Source organism: Acanthaster planci, linkage group LG12, assembly GCF_054643075.1.
Source record: "Acanthaster planci isolate LZ-2023a linkage group LG12, COTS_SCS, whole genome shotgun sequence".
NCBI lineage: Eukaryota > Metazoa > Echinodermata > Asteroidea > Valvatida > Acanthasteridae > Acanthaster > Acanthaster planci.
Genome location: NC_141788.1, coordinates 203,030 through 218,148, shown reverse-complemented (window position 1 = coordinate 218,148; position 15,119 = coordinate 203,030). Strand labels below are relative to the sequence as shown.

General features: G+C 38.0%; 1 protein-coding gene across 1 annotated transcript; it reads left to right on the top strand.

Moving 5' to 3' along the window:
- The first annotated feature begins 413 nt into the window (after positions 1-413).
- On the top strand, positions 414-15,044 carry LOC110985834 (alpha-N-acetylglucosaminidase-like). The gene is made up of 18 exons (XM_022247213.2): positions 414-595; positions 1,310-1,467; positions 1,764-1,945; positions 2,141-2,359; positions 2,695-2,856; positions 3,219-3,290; positions 3,429-3,492; positions 3,610-3,683; positions 4,024-4,180; positions 4,454-4,603; positions 4,975-5,117; positions 6,076-6,235; positions 6,536-6,621; positions 10,301-10,405; positions 10,750-10,870; positions 12,889-12,995; positions 13,346-13,494; positions 13,812-15,044. Exons 1-18 carry the CDS (start codon positions 490-492, stop codon positions 13,946-13,948), a joined length of 2,352 nt encoding a protein of 783 aa, XP_022102905.2. The 5' UTR covers positions 414-489; the 3' UTR covers positions 13,949-15,044.
- The last annotated feature ends 75 nt before the right edge of the window (positions 15,045-15,119 follow it).

Below are 15,119 nucleotides of genomic sequence, written 5' to 3'. Positions count from 1 at the left end.
TGTAGGGTGTGGTTGTGTGTGTGTGTGTGGGGGGGGGGTAATTTAATACATGTAGCTTATATCCTGGTCAAAAAGTGTGCGTGGGGGAAGGGTAGGAAATTTTATACCCCGTGGGATTTGTGCCCATGGGGATCAGCCTGACATGGAGGGCAACTAAATTTTGGCTAGTTTTATATTAAAATGTGTTCTTGGTGAAATGTGGTCTATTAATCCTAATTTTTTTAAAATTAAAACAATCGAGATGGGGTACTGATGAGAGTTTTTCAGCAAAATATCTCTATGATCTATTCCCAAGTGGTTTGAATCAAGTGCCCTTGAGAAATTTTCAAATAAATGTGCAGCTCTAAATCATTGTTCGGTGAACAAGTGCAATGGAAATGAGAATGTGCATCAACAGAGGGCGCTAATCAAAACTTTTCCTAATAAACAAGGAAAACCACGAGACCAGATTTGTCAAGTTTTCAGACTGGCTGACAACGAGTACCTTTCATGACTGTTCGTAGGTTGGATTTTTTTCCCCAGAGTTTCAGCATGTCCCTGCTACGTTTTGCACCGTCCATCATTACAATACTGGTGGCATGTTGTTATGCACTTGGTAAGTCTTCCATATCTTCACTTTCGTTTGTGTAGATCATTACATTATCGTACAGATTAGAGTGGCACGGGCTGTCACTCCTGATCCATCCTAGCCCATCCTTACGGATGGAGCAGGAGTGAGAGTCCGTGCCACTTTAGTGGGGCTAGAGTTCCCGGTGACTGGCCTTGGATATAGTAATCAAATAAGGCACGATAATTCCTCAGGCTAGAGCTACCCCCACATTGTGGGGTCCGACGTCCGCCCCGCTCCCACGAACCGGAGCGGGGCGGACGTCGGACCCTACAGTTCTGGGGGTATCCTCAGGCCGCACTGATTGGGTTAATGACAACGGGGGTTTTGTAGTTAGGCCTAATGTAATGATGTAATTCAGTTGTTGAATACTAGTTTTACTTGTTCTAATATCTGCAGAACTTTTAGAAGTGATAATACAGATAGGCCTAGGCCTTAATGAAAATGAAGAAAGAAAAATAACTTCATGATACCAGATAGAGTTGCATTGGTAGTTTTGTTTTATTTTGTTTTATTCAATTTTGTTAAATCCTACATCTTTCTGTACTTTTCAGTGTGTACGTGATTTTAGTTGGCGTTGGGGCACATTGTTTACAAAATATTCAAATGTATTTGAAAAAGTTTAATTTCACTAGAAGTTCAGACACGGTACTACTTTGACATGCTTGAATTCTGTGTTTCATCACTTTTCTTTCTGTGAAGAGTTTGAATCATTAAACAACATCAAGACCCAAACAAGTCCTGATGACCAAGCTAAGGCTGTGACTGCTCTGATAAAGAGACTTATTCCAGACCAAGCCGCAGCATTCACAGTGGTAGTAAACTCGTCCATAGGACCTCCAAATCTTGACACATTTGAGGTAAAATTATCACGTTTTGAGTGATGTATAAATGATTGTATACAACTTAAATGATTCATTGCTGATTGTTGGCAAACGATGTATTTTGTATTGACTGTTCATAGCAGTCGATACATGTACCGGTACATGTACATCGACATGTAAGTTTGGTAAAGGCAAGCTGTTTAGAACTTAGTAATATGGATTGGCAATATTGAACATTCAGAATTAATTTACACAATTTTGAAACTGTTACGAGCTCAGTTTCATAGTCTCTTCTAAGGTATCTTTTTGGGATTCAAATTCTCTGATTGTAGATCAAGTCTCATGATAATAAGGTTAGCATCACTGGTACTACGGGCGTGGCTGCAGCATGGGGCTTTCATCATTATTTGAAACATTACTGTGGTTGTCATATCTCCTGGGCTGGGAACCAGTTGAATATTCCATCCACTCTGCCTACGGTTAAGCCAGCTCTGAAGATTACCAGTCCAAACAGGTAAATATTGAAATCTTACTATCCTTTCCCCTTCATTTTGTCAAGCCACGTCACAACCACCCTGAGTGGAATTTGGAAATGAACTTGTGAAAAAGAAATGCAGGAAAAGAATTTCATACATGTGTAATTAAAGACTATTTTAAATTGGTAAATAACCATAAATGATGCATCTTGGTTGATCATTTTCTTTTTCAGATTTCGGTATTATCAGAATGTGTGCACTGTCAGCTACTCCTTTGCCTGGTGGAACTGGACGCGATGGGAGAGAGAAATTGATTGGATGGCTATGAATGGAATTAACTTACCTCTAGCATTTAATGCCCAGGAAGCTATTTGGCAGAAAGTCTACCTCAACATGGGTTTCACTCAGAAAGATCTGGATACACACTTTGGAGGTCCAGCTTTCTTGGCATGGTAAGTTGCTTGTTTTAAGCTGATTCTACAAGTACAGTTACTCGCTTGAGATAAAAACAATAAATATGACATCATACTCCTAATATCTTCTTCAAGTAATATCTCTGACTAGAAGGTATTAGAATACTCCACTGTACATCTCCAGTGACCACCCTGATCATTACAGGGAACTGACTGGCAAGGCCTTGGTATGACCATGTTGGGATTGTTTACCAAATCAACCATTTCGTTAAGGAACAGGCTGGGAAACTTGTTCGTTTCTTATAACAAAAATGACCTTTGCTGAATGAACTAACCTGTAGGTCTTTATTCTCTTGTTTTGTGCTGGCTTTCAGGACACGTATTGGTAACATCCATGGCTGGGGTGGACCTCTAACACCATCCTGGCATGCTAATCAGCTCAAATTACAGCATCAGATCTTGAAGAGAATGAGAGATCTGGGTATGACACCTGTCCTGCCGGCATTTGCTGGACATGTCCCTGATGCCACCATTAGGTTTGTTGTTTCTTTGCGATTGACAGCTGCTGTGTGAGTTTGTCTCATTCAACCATCTTTAGCACATTATATGCCTGATCAGTGGTATCATTTCCTAATGTAGTTGCAGAGTCTCTGAACCAACAATTTCTGCTGTTTTCTGTAAGGAACTTTCTTTAATGCATACATATCTTCCATTCATGTATAGGAAACCGATGGCATGAAACCCCATGTAATTGTGGCTTGGCAGTACATGTTTTTTCCCCATTCTAATAACATCTTTAGAACTCCTTCTTGAGTTTTCAAGGGCTTCGTACTGTAGGTAAGGGTGAAAGTTCTTTTCAGTTCTCAGATGTTTATTTTGTTGTCATTTTTATGCACAGGTTGTTTCCCAAAGCCAATATCATCAATGGTAGCATTTGGGGGAAATTCAGCAAGGATCGTCAGTATTGCTGGTAAGTTCAAGACAAGACTACAGTTTGATCCAAATGTAGACATGCTCATTTTGTTTCAAACATTTCTACAGATTACTTAAAGAAAAGAATGCATTGCTTTTGTTGAATAGTTTTTGTTATTTCTCTTTGAATGTCCAGTACTAAGTTCTTGGTGCCTTCTGACCCTCTCTTCAAGAGGATTGGCAAAACTTTTATTGAAACAGTAAGTAATATCAAAATACTTGAAGCTGTACATCTATCAATGCTAGTGAATAAAAGTACATGTAGGTATTGTCATATAACAATTGGAAATGAGTTTCCAATGTTATTTTCTTTCCAGATGATGGCAGAGTTTAATGGCACTGATCATGTCTACAATGCAGACCTGTTCAATGAGATGAACCCTGTTTCAAAGTAAACCTGAAATTTATTTTCATTGTTCAAACCCTTTTCATTTTGATACCAGAACTAAATTGTTTGATTGATTAAAATGTATAAGATTATTGATAGAAGTGGGATTTGAACCTTTGACCTTTGTAATATTACACGAGAGCTCGATCAGTTGATCTCTTCAGCCCTTTGATTGCAGTCTCTCAACGAGTTTGCTTCTAGAAATACTTCTAGTGAGGAACTATCAAATCATCGATGCTTTCATGTAAGGGATCATTTTGATGCACTAATTAGATGTGGCTAAATTGAGTTCATGTTTCATTCAATTCATATTTTGTCTCTCTCTGTTCTTCAATTTGTCCAGTGATCTTGGATACCTTGCCAGTGCAAGTCGAGGAGTTTATGAGACCATCATTTCAGCTGATCCAAAGGGCATTTGGCTGATGCAAGGCTGGCTGTTTACCTCAAATGGTTTCTGGTTCAAGGAACAAATAAAAGCTCATCTGACAGCAGTACCTTTGGTTGGTTGAAAAGTCTCAGGAAGACATTGAAAAAAGTTGGAATATGCTCGTTAGTAGTGGACCGACAAATTTTGTTTGACGTAATTTTGAAATTCTCAAATTATGTCTACAGGCATTGTGTTCATGTGTATATTTTTTTTGCCTGCATTGTTTTGCCTATTTGGTACTTTCTGATTCTCGATACTGTGATGTTTTGTTTCTGTTGAAGTTGAATAAATAATAGTAAGATTTTTTGGTGTGATACACATTCTATTTTTATCCTGCTATCTCAAGGGTCGCCTGATTATTTTGGATCTAGCATCTGACATTTTACCAGTGTTTGACCGAACCAACTCGTTCTATGGTCAGCCATTTATCTGGTGTATGCTGCACAATTTTGGAGGAAATCATGGACTATACGGTCGGCTGGATTATGTCAATAAGGTAAGGAATTTTGGTGATGTAAAGTTTAAGCAGCGTCGATATATCGATATTATCGATATGGGTTTGATATTGATAATATTGATATCAATAATAGTGTTAGTTATTTGGTAATATTGATATATAAAAAAATCAGATTTTCGAGAAATATGAAAAATATTGAAACTTTGAGAACATCATTATTGAAAAATATATCGAAATATTGCTACTCATATTTTCTCATATTTTCTCTTCTTTACATTGACCCAAAAAGTTCACAGTGCTTCACTGTGGATCAGAATATTCAGTAGTAGTCATTCTGTTAATTGGACTGACTTGCTTTGTCATCTTTCCTGCTTCTCAAGCCTGCTTTATTTTGTTTTGTTTAATTCCAGGCAGTATTTGCCAGCAGGATGTTCCCTGGCTCCACCATGGTGGGTACCGGTCTCACTCCAGAAGGCATTGAGCAAAACGATGTGATGTACGGCTTCATGAATGACTTAACCTGGCGCACTCAGCCTGTTAATGTGACAGCATGGTGAGATTTCTCTTAACTTCATTATGGAAGTACGTGTACTTGTTCTGCTTACTCAAAGAAAACTTAGTAGTTTAGTTTTGTGTGTAAAAGCAAGTAAACATATAGCCTAGGTTGGACGACGTCTACATTGCATTGCAACTAGCATCCAGGGTATGAAAGTCCTCCTACTATGCAAAATTTTTTTCAACAGTTTTTTGTTTCATTTTTACCTGACAAAGACAGCTCAAAATGTCGTTCACAATTGCCTTGTTTCCTGAATTCCATAAATGCTGTGTTGAAATTATTAAATATGCCCGTAAACAATGTACTTTGCAGGAAATTCTGCAAAACTCCATGCTTTCCGTTGTGATTCATTAATGACCTACGTTCTTGAGGTAGTATGCATTTGTGCATTCGCGAAATGGCCTCCAAGCACGGCCCGCATTCTGTCATTTATGTTGTCCAGAGCTAGCTCAAGGTCTTTGCTCCATTAAAAATATGTGGATATGCGCAAACAATGTTCGGACACCGCCTTATCTGCGACTTCTTCACGCCCACGGCTCTTCTGCGCATGTGTAAGGGGCACTTGGTTACTATGCATTTCGTGCAAGTGCTAGTATGCGTGCTAGATGAACATGTATGTGGATCATCAATGAATCCTGATGGAAAGCGTGGAGTTTTGTAGAAATTCCTGCAAAATACATTGTTTGCGGGCATACTTTAATAATTTCGACACAGCATTTATGGAATTCGGGATACAAGGCACTTTTGAAGGGCATTTTAGCTGTCTTCATGCTCTGGATGTTAGTCGCAATGCAATGTAGACGTGGGCTAGTAAACACAGAGCTTTGACCTCAGGAGGATGGTCGAAGAACAGCTAATTTTTTATTGACCGAATTGAGTGTGAATTGAAGCCATCAAAGCAAGTAGTTTTTTCCAATGAAATTGTGGAACTGTTGTTTTATTTAACTTTTGATAGGATCGACTCTTATGCTGTGAGACGTTATGGGAAGTTTACTCAGCAAACACAAAGAGCTTGGAGGATTCTTAAAGATACCATCTACAACTCCATGGAAAACACTAAAGAACATAATCGTAATGCCTTAGTGATGCGACCATCACTGACCATTGATCCAGATGTAAGTTCCTTGTTTTACATCTAACTATTGTTTCTCCATAGTGAGTGTAATGCCTGTGTTAGTACTGCCAAACATTACCTACCCTGTGCTCCAAGAATTACTGAGATATTCTCGGAAAACAAAATGAATGCATCTGTTGCAGCCTCCAACTCACACCATTTGGCATTTTGGTTGATCCTTGCTAAGCATGGCTGACTGGCATAAATGGCACTGACAATGAAAAAGCAAATTGGAAATGGGAGTTTGAATTCCTCTTGACATGGAACGAGGTGTTAAGTGGGTGTCTGTTTTTGGTCTTAGGTGTGGTATGATTGGAAGGAAGTTGCTGAGGCATGGCCACTCATGATAAATGCAGCCACAGATCTTGGTACCAGTCTACTCTACAGGTATTTAATAACTGATTGAGAGGTCTGGAATCCTTTCTTGGTTCTTGGTTGCGGTTCCTCCAAAATACTGCAGGTGGAGTTTTAAGTGGAGGTGGTGGAGGGTGAACTTATGATGAAAATTTGTGAGAAAGAGCCATCTTACATATAAGTGCCTCTGTTTGCAAAGACTGTTTCATGATTTGACTGTATCCCAGTGGGCACGAGACGTCGTTATGACGTCTTAAAGACGTCTAATATTGACGTCTTATTAATGTCTTTTTTGAGTCGTATATGCAAAGCCAAAAGACGTCAGCATCCTGACAAGTAAACGACGTCAGTGGTCCGACTAGAAAAAGACGTCAGCGTTATGACGAGTAAAAGACGTCAACATCGCGACTAACAAAAGACGTCAACATCGAGACTAATAAAAGACGTCAATATCGAGACTAATAAAAGACGTCAACATTGAGACTGATAAAAGACGTCAACATTGCGACTAATAAAAGACGTCAACATTGCGACTAATAAAAGACGTCAGCATATTGAGCAGTAAAAGACGTCAGCATTAAGACGTCTTTTATCCATCAAATATCAAGGAAAAAAGACATCTGCATTGAACGAGTCATTTTTTAAAACTTTTTTATGATAAAAAGAAGTTCACATGCCTTAACACGCTGCCTGGCTATAAAATAAATTTTGACTGAAACGACTGTTTACAACTAAACAATATTCTTTATTTAACTCTGATTCTTCATATTATAATAACCTGTTAGCACACTTTGCTGAAATTGGTGGTCTACACAAATATTATGTACCAATAATATTTCTGGTAAATTCAATGGCTTTGGACGGACCATTACAATTGCACCCAGCACGATCAAAGTGACGATGAAACAAGGTACACTTGTGTTTACACTTCCTGGATAAAAGCAGTTAAAAGGTTTTACTTTTACGGACAAGGCAAGAATGGGAAACATTAAGCACACAGTACATGTACATGTAGTATAAGCCATGTAACTGAATATTTGGCAGAACAAAACATTTCCAACCAGGCAAGACTTAGTAAAATACGTTTTAGATGTACATGTAATGGCATTTATGAGAGGTAGAAAAACAGACATAAGTTGATGAAAAGATGTATGCTTGTACTAATAAGACAATTCAAATCGAGTTGGCTTAGAATTTTAAAAAATGGAAATATTGAACACTTTTTGGACAAAATTTTGTCTCATGCAGTGGTTTGTCAAATTTTTAGAAAACAGACTATCCTGGAACAGGATGATCTAGTCAGTTACAATTTAAATTATTGTACGTGTTTTAATCCTGCAAACAATTTTACCCATGCCCCCCCCCAAAAAAACCGATCAGACGTGTAATTTTGTTATAACCGTACTTTAAACAGCCTTCATTGCTTCAACCTGAGGAAATAAACCTGAAGAAACAATGTACATATTTTACTTGAACAACAAAAGGTTTAAAGTTTCAAATAAGACCCAATACAAAAATAGGCTTTATGCTCATTAGTTAAATATCACCGAAATATATGAAACAGCCAGGAAACAGGCCATCTGATGTACTAGACTGGTCGCACAGTTATCCGGTGGGCATGCCTGCTGAATTACTCAGGGCTCTTGGTTTGTCTCTGGTAGGAATACTAAGCTTTAAGTACTTCACTATTCGTTGTCTTACTGCAGACACTGTTGTGCCGCGTGATGCAACACTTCCTGCAAATGTTAAACAAATAAGACAATTTATTTTTGTAAAAACTATAAGGACTTTGGTGGCAGTAAATAAACCGGTCCTCTACCATTGTTTACACCACGTCTGTGCTGAAGTGCGCATGTTCATTGTGATTCAGAATGAAAAAGAATTTTTCTGCCGCCAACTGTCTCAAACATGTCTACATCGAGTGGCCAATATTGTACATTGCATCACATACATGTACTGCCATTACATTTTCACAGTTTAGTCTCACCAATACAATGGTATAACATTTAATCTTAAAAGGGTAAATTAGACTTATTGACACTGTTAGTATTTGCCATATTTGATGACGCTGAAGTATGGGCACTGTGGCAAGCCCAGATGCTCCTTACTGCACTACGACTGCGAGTCTACGTACATGTACGACTACGAATAAACACTGTCTGTGGTCCACCCATGGAGGTAGGAAACAACCGTGGCCAACCCGGCCCGGTTGACTGTTGAGGATTAAAATTATTGCGTTTAAGCCTGACCTCTGCTTCACCAACAATGCCCATACGTAACAGAATTACAGTTTATAAGCACTTACCTTTTAAGGAAGGGCCTAACCTGTCTTACTCTTCTTGAAACGGACAAGCAGCTTGCAGCGATACTTGTACATGTACATGTACTCGAGCTCTCTTAATTCAAAGCACGGACAAAATTATGAAGTAGTCTGGTTCCCTGACCTGAAGATCTTTATTCCATTTGAAATACGTGTAGACGCCAAAGTCAATAGACCTAACCGTAGTTCTGGAAGCCCGTTTTGACTTTTGGACATGACCTCAGTCTTTGCCATCGCTGGTTCCAGTCGGCATGCTCAGAGTCTCCTCGTAAGGCTGGAACCAGCTAAGACTAAGCCAGAGCCACTATAGTAGGGCGGTGCACACGCTCGAAGCCAGTCGTTGCTTGCGAGCAAGCAGGCAATGAAAGAAAATAGCCTCATCCATTCTAAATGTAGGGGTATTTTAATGTCATGTTATTTTAAATCAGACGAGGGGGGTTGAGGGTCAGTTCCACTGCAAATAATAATAAATCACAAGCAGGTGTACTTAACCACACTCGCAATTCCTCTAGTGTTAAAATTTCCCTGTAAACTGGACATTCGCACTATTGCTATCCCACACATCCCTCTTGACGAATAGATGAGAACAGTCAAACAGAACAGTCACCTGCGGCCGCAGGCGGGATTTCGCAATACACGGTATGCCATTGCTCTGTCGGACCTTCCGCGGTGAAACCGAGTGAGAACCGGCAAAATCCGAGACAAACCAAAAGTCACCGTGCAAAATCTTCATAAAGTTATCTAAACCTTTTTCTGTTGTATGTTGACGATTTGATAACGACTGTAAAATGACGTCGTAAAGACGTCGTGTGTTTCATGTATTGCTTGTTGAAGAAAACAATTCAAACAGAGAGAAAAAAAGACGTCGTTAAGACGTCGTTTTCTCCTTTCACTGTATGTGTGGTACCGATGATTCGATAACGACTGCAAAACGACGTCTTAAAGACGTCATGTTTTTTTGTGGTCATGGTTGCTGGAGCAATTTTTCTAACCGAGGATAAAAGACGTCTTTAAGACGTCGTTTTTTTGTCACGACCACTTTACGACACACGACCACATAACGACCACAAAAAGACGTCTTTCACGCGTCGTGTGCCCACTGGGATGGGGAGAGAATAAAGTATTGTACTCTTCTGAGTTTGTGTAAGTGGCCTTTTCTGCTCCTAGTGGATTTAAACACATTGATGGGTATTCAGTACACAATACTTGATACTTTCTGCAGAAGATCCACACTGTGGAATAGAGACTGAAAAGCCCAATTCACTTAATGTACCACAAAGGATTTGAGCCAGGGCCACTTAAGGTAAGGGTTGAGAGGGAACCTTTAAATCAAACTTTTCATCCACATTTTATCACACCAGTTTTTAATATTCATCATGAATTTCTTCTCAGATATGACCTTGTGGATATTGGTCGGCAAGTATTGCAGGATATCGCCATGGTAACCTATGCAGAATTCCTAACTTTTATCCACATGAATAAGAAAACATTAGCCAGGTAAGCTGGGATAAATTTCATAGGAAGATAAAAATTGTTGACTTATTTACTTGATGTAATTCAAGGAGCACTGTCAGTATTGAATTTCCAATAACAGTCGCTGTGGTATCCACTGCAGTATCAGACTTATTCCAGATAGCTAAACAAAAGAAATGTGATAGTGCAGTGGTTAAGTTGTCTATACTAGCAAGTAGGAGGAAGTGAGTTTGAGTGTAACACAAACATTAAAAAGGCACAACAGTTACAAGCTCCTTGGAAGACTGATATGTTTATCATTACTTATGTCAGTGATGAACACAACCTGTTTAATATTCATTTGTTATCTTTGCTTGTTCCATTACCAGTCTTTGTCTGGAGAAGTTTCTCGATATTTTGCTGGACATGGATACTCTCTTAGCAACAGATTCTCATTGGTTACTAGGCAACTGGATTCAGTCAGCCAAGGCCTTAGGCACATCCATTAAGGTTAGTGTTTTTACTGTGACTGATATTTGATTAGTCTTGTAACTTCTGCGAGTTGTAGCTTACATTGAAGTTCAAGGCCATGTCTCAGCTGTACTTGAATTAGTTTTGTTGAATATTTGTGGATGAATATAAAAACTATTCACTTGAGTATGTAGGAGTATATTATGTTATGGGTAATTGCATACATTATGCAGTGTTCTCCATGAGGGGTTTTAGCAGGATGGGCTGGCTGCCAAAAGTTTAGACCGCCCCGCTAAAGTTTTGCTGCCCTGCCAAAATTCTCAACACCCTGCTATTTCAGTTGGATTTTCTCTACTCTCCACAATCTTCACAGTTTATCTAAATGCAAAGAAGTTTACGCACTTTATGGAAGGAATATGATGAGTTTGCCATCATTATTCAGCAAAACAGAAAAGCACTTCGCACTGTTTGTGATCAAAGCCAGACGCAGTAGTACGAAAGCACAAAATTGGACTGGTTTCAATCTCCCAGTCATAGCATTTTCATTTTGTAGCGTCAAGAACCAATACCTCGAGTACCTCGTTTTTTCCTCGGAAAATACAGCCACTTTCCTACATGCAGTTCCAGATTTTTCCAAAATCCAGACGGCTTGAAATAAAACTTCTTTTCCTTTGCTTCTAAAACTACTGCTTCTAAAACTACCTCTTCTGTTTTCTACAATTTCAAAGGTCAAAAATGTAAGCTTCTTCTACAGAACTTTTGTTTCAGAAACCATTTAGAAAAAAAAAAGGTTTGCCAGCTAGATTTCCATCTTGAACTTGGACATTTTGAATAGTTTGTCAGAAATAATGAGAGCCCAAAAATCAACCCAAAATACCGTGTGATAATTCATTCTGTACGTGTGATTCCAAATACTTTTTTCTTACTTAACAGTCCTATTAATGTTCGCGTCTAAAGTTTGTTTAATCAATATGACTTTTGGAGTTTCCCATTTTTTGTAAATTGGCCAAAAACTAAATGTATACTTTTCCTAGTTGTGGATTACATACACCGTAAATGTACCCACAATGTTCCCACGTACGTTGCGAACTTAACTGCATGGGCACAACAGAGATGTACATGTGTATGTATGTGATGTAATGGGTTTGTCAACAGTACTGTGAAGCACGGGGGATAGTCGCTGATTGCTCGCACTACAGCTGAAAACTTGAGTCAAAATTTACACAAGTTTCACTTTTTAATTTGCTGAAATTGTTATCCATGAACAAATTTTCTCCAAATCGAGAAATTCTCAATTAGAAAATCAGCTTGCCACAATGGCTCCGGCTGAATTTTTATACTAGAAAAAAATTGTCGCTATTCAGAACCAGTTAAACCAACTCAGAACTAGAAAAAGTGTTGTCACTTCTAACGATCCCTTAAGTCCAGATTAAAAGCTTACATTTTGAAAGTAATTTTGTAGTTTTTCTAGCACATAAGGTGGCTCACTGACTATAATTCACCGGAATTATAGGATTTTGTCTCTGGAACCTGATCAAGGAGTTATTTTTGAAATCTGGGATTAGGGTAGTGACTGTACATTATTCACTCGTGTTGCGCTCACGTACGTACGCTGTACATGTATCCTGAACCATTGGCTCGATGGTGAGTTCCGATCAGTGAAACAAGAAAATGCCCCAGAAAAAAATCAACTTTTGATGACCTCCCAATAACAATCTTACTTTCATTTTAACACGAGCAAATTTGATTCATGGAGTCAAAAGAAAGTGCCCAGGAAATAACTCAGATTGCACCACAGAGCATCTAGAATCCAAAATTTCCCTGGGCCTTTCAGTGGGCCCCAGACCCCATGCCACAATGGCTTCGCACTCGCATTATGTGCCGCCCTGCTATAATTTTAGGCTGTGGAGAACACTGATTATGGTGTGAATATAAAGAGACAATGCAGCCAGTATGCAGCCAGTTGAAACCTGATTGTTTTATGAGATACCAGGATGCAAATAAATATTTGTTCTCTATCAGTTTTGATGAAATTGATTATTATTAATCATTTTCAGGAGCAGAAATGGTTGGAGTACAATGCACGGAATCAAATCACAATTTGGGGACCTCATGCAGAAATCAATGATTATGCTAACAAGCAGTGGGCTGGACTCATGAAGTCGTAAGTCAGTCATTGTAATCATTGAAATATACATGTAAATTGATTTCACTAAATATGTCATGGAAAAGGATTACTTTTCAATTCATATTTCTAAGCTTTTTGCACGTTGTGAAATTTAATGAAGCAATAGGAGCCACAACTACATTCAAAGAAATCATACAATTAGTGGAGGAAGGGGTTGCAAAGGGGTCACAAAAACGCGAAAGGATTTTGTACCAGGATATATGCAGCCTTGATCAGCAACCAGGATCACCAAACATAACTCCAAAATTGGAAGGCAGCCACAAAATCAAATGTTAAAACTTTTAGATTAATGTTAATTTCAAAAATATTTTGTTGGATTTCAATAGCTACTACCATCGAAGGTGGAGCCTATTTGCATTTGAATTTGAGCATGCACATCAGTTGTGGAACCAGACTAGATTTAATGAACTGTGCTTGAATACGATTGAGATTCCTTGGACCTATAATACATCAGACTATACGACTGTACCCATTGGTAAGTACCAATGATATGTGCATATTGGGGTGCAGGGATAAAGGGGAGAAAGTATTGGAGGACTTTGGAAGGTGTTTGTTCAGGGGTTGAGGGGTTCATTCAAAGTAAGATTCTGGTCATTTTCAACTGCAAATGGGGTGGTTTTATTAATTAATAAAAATTCTTACTATTTTCCTGCATTGAAATCCTAAGATAATAATTCTTTGATTTGACTTTCATAAATGTAACACAACAAGGATGAACTTACATAAGGTTTGAATTGTGCTAGCAAAGTGCAAATGGAAGGTAATTTTCCATTTCTCACTTGATACCTGTAGGTGATTCTATCAAGGTTTCACATTTCTTGTTTGAGAAGTACAAGGAGGACATCTGGTCAGGCAGAGATGGCATCGTTCAAGTTTTCGATGTCAGTGGCCAGAGATTTCAGAGGGCAAAGAGATATCCTCCACAATAACCAGAAATTCTGCTTGATAGTACTGGGAATAAGTTGATAAACACAGACTAAATGTTTCAAATTGGTTGTTCTGTCTCGATGTTCAGTAAGCCATATAATCTATTATTTTGCCAAAGCGTTGTAGCTTGAATTGGGACAGCATGAAAGAAATACATGCATGACCACATGACTCAGATAAAAAGTTCTGTTTTATCCCTGTCTGCCCCACCATACTTTGTGCCGTGGTGTTCTAAGCTTTTACATCTAATTTCTTTTAAATTTATTTTATTTATTTATTTCCAATGTAATTATTTTTTAAAATTTGGATGTGCTGGAGGGGGGGGGGTTAATTTTGTATGTATTAATTTCTTGTTCCAGCATATTAAATTATAGGTTTCAATTTGTTTATTGTGACTCTCTTTTGGGGTTTACCATCTCATGCTTACTGTGATTGACTGATTTATTTATTGCAGTTGTGTATTTTATCTATATCCTTTTATATGTTTTTCAATTTAATTGTTTTTTTAGTGTTCCACTTCAAGTTTGGATTGACAAGCTTTCGGGTCTTAGTGTTTAAGTATACTTTTGTCATTCCTGGCCAACTTGGAGTGGGTTGTCCCTGTTATTTGTAATGTTCTTTTGTTTAGTCCATTGATTTTCACGTTTGTTGAATATTGCCCTACCAGTATCTGTTCTGAATGGCGGAATAAATAATAATAATAATAATAACCTGCATTTTTTTGTACTTAAAAGTTAAATTTTGCATAACAGCTAACTGGTTAATTTCAAGATATCAATCTGTTTGGCACTTCATGAGGTTAACAATTTACCTTGAACCTTTGTGATATAACTCAAAATGCTCTTGTAAATAATTCATTAATTCAAAGGCTGTATTTTTCATTCTTTTGCAAGTGTTTCTATACAAATGAGTTTGTGTGGTCTTTATCTGAACCTACTTATCACTGTTTTCAAGTATTTACTTTGATTTTCAACATTTTCAATGTTAAACTCATAAGTCCATTTTCCATATACACTTATTGCCATAAACTATATTTTTATTTATAAAGACTAATACTTTAACATTTTTTCCAATAAAATTGTGCCTATAGTTGCAGTATTTAAAGTATGCAAATTGTTGTTTTGTTGTGTTGCAAATATTGTTACCCCCATCAGGAATTAATTGGAATTTTAA

Excerpts from the sequence above, each read along its gene's own strand:
- LOC110985834 (XM_022247213.2), top strand. The coding sequence starts at position 490 with ATGACTGTTCGTAGGTTGGATTTTTTTCCCCAGAGTTTCAGCATGTCC. Across the intron at positions 4,604-4,974 it reads GGCTGGATTATGTCAATAAG|GCAGTATTTGCCAGCAGGAT; the intron begins GTAAGGAATTTT and ends GTTTAATTCCAG. Across the intron at positions 6,236-6,535 it reads CACTGACCATTGATCCAGAT|GTGTGGTATGATTGGAAGGA; the intron begins GTAAGTTCCTTG and ends TTTTGGTCTTAG.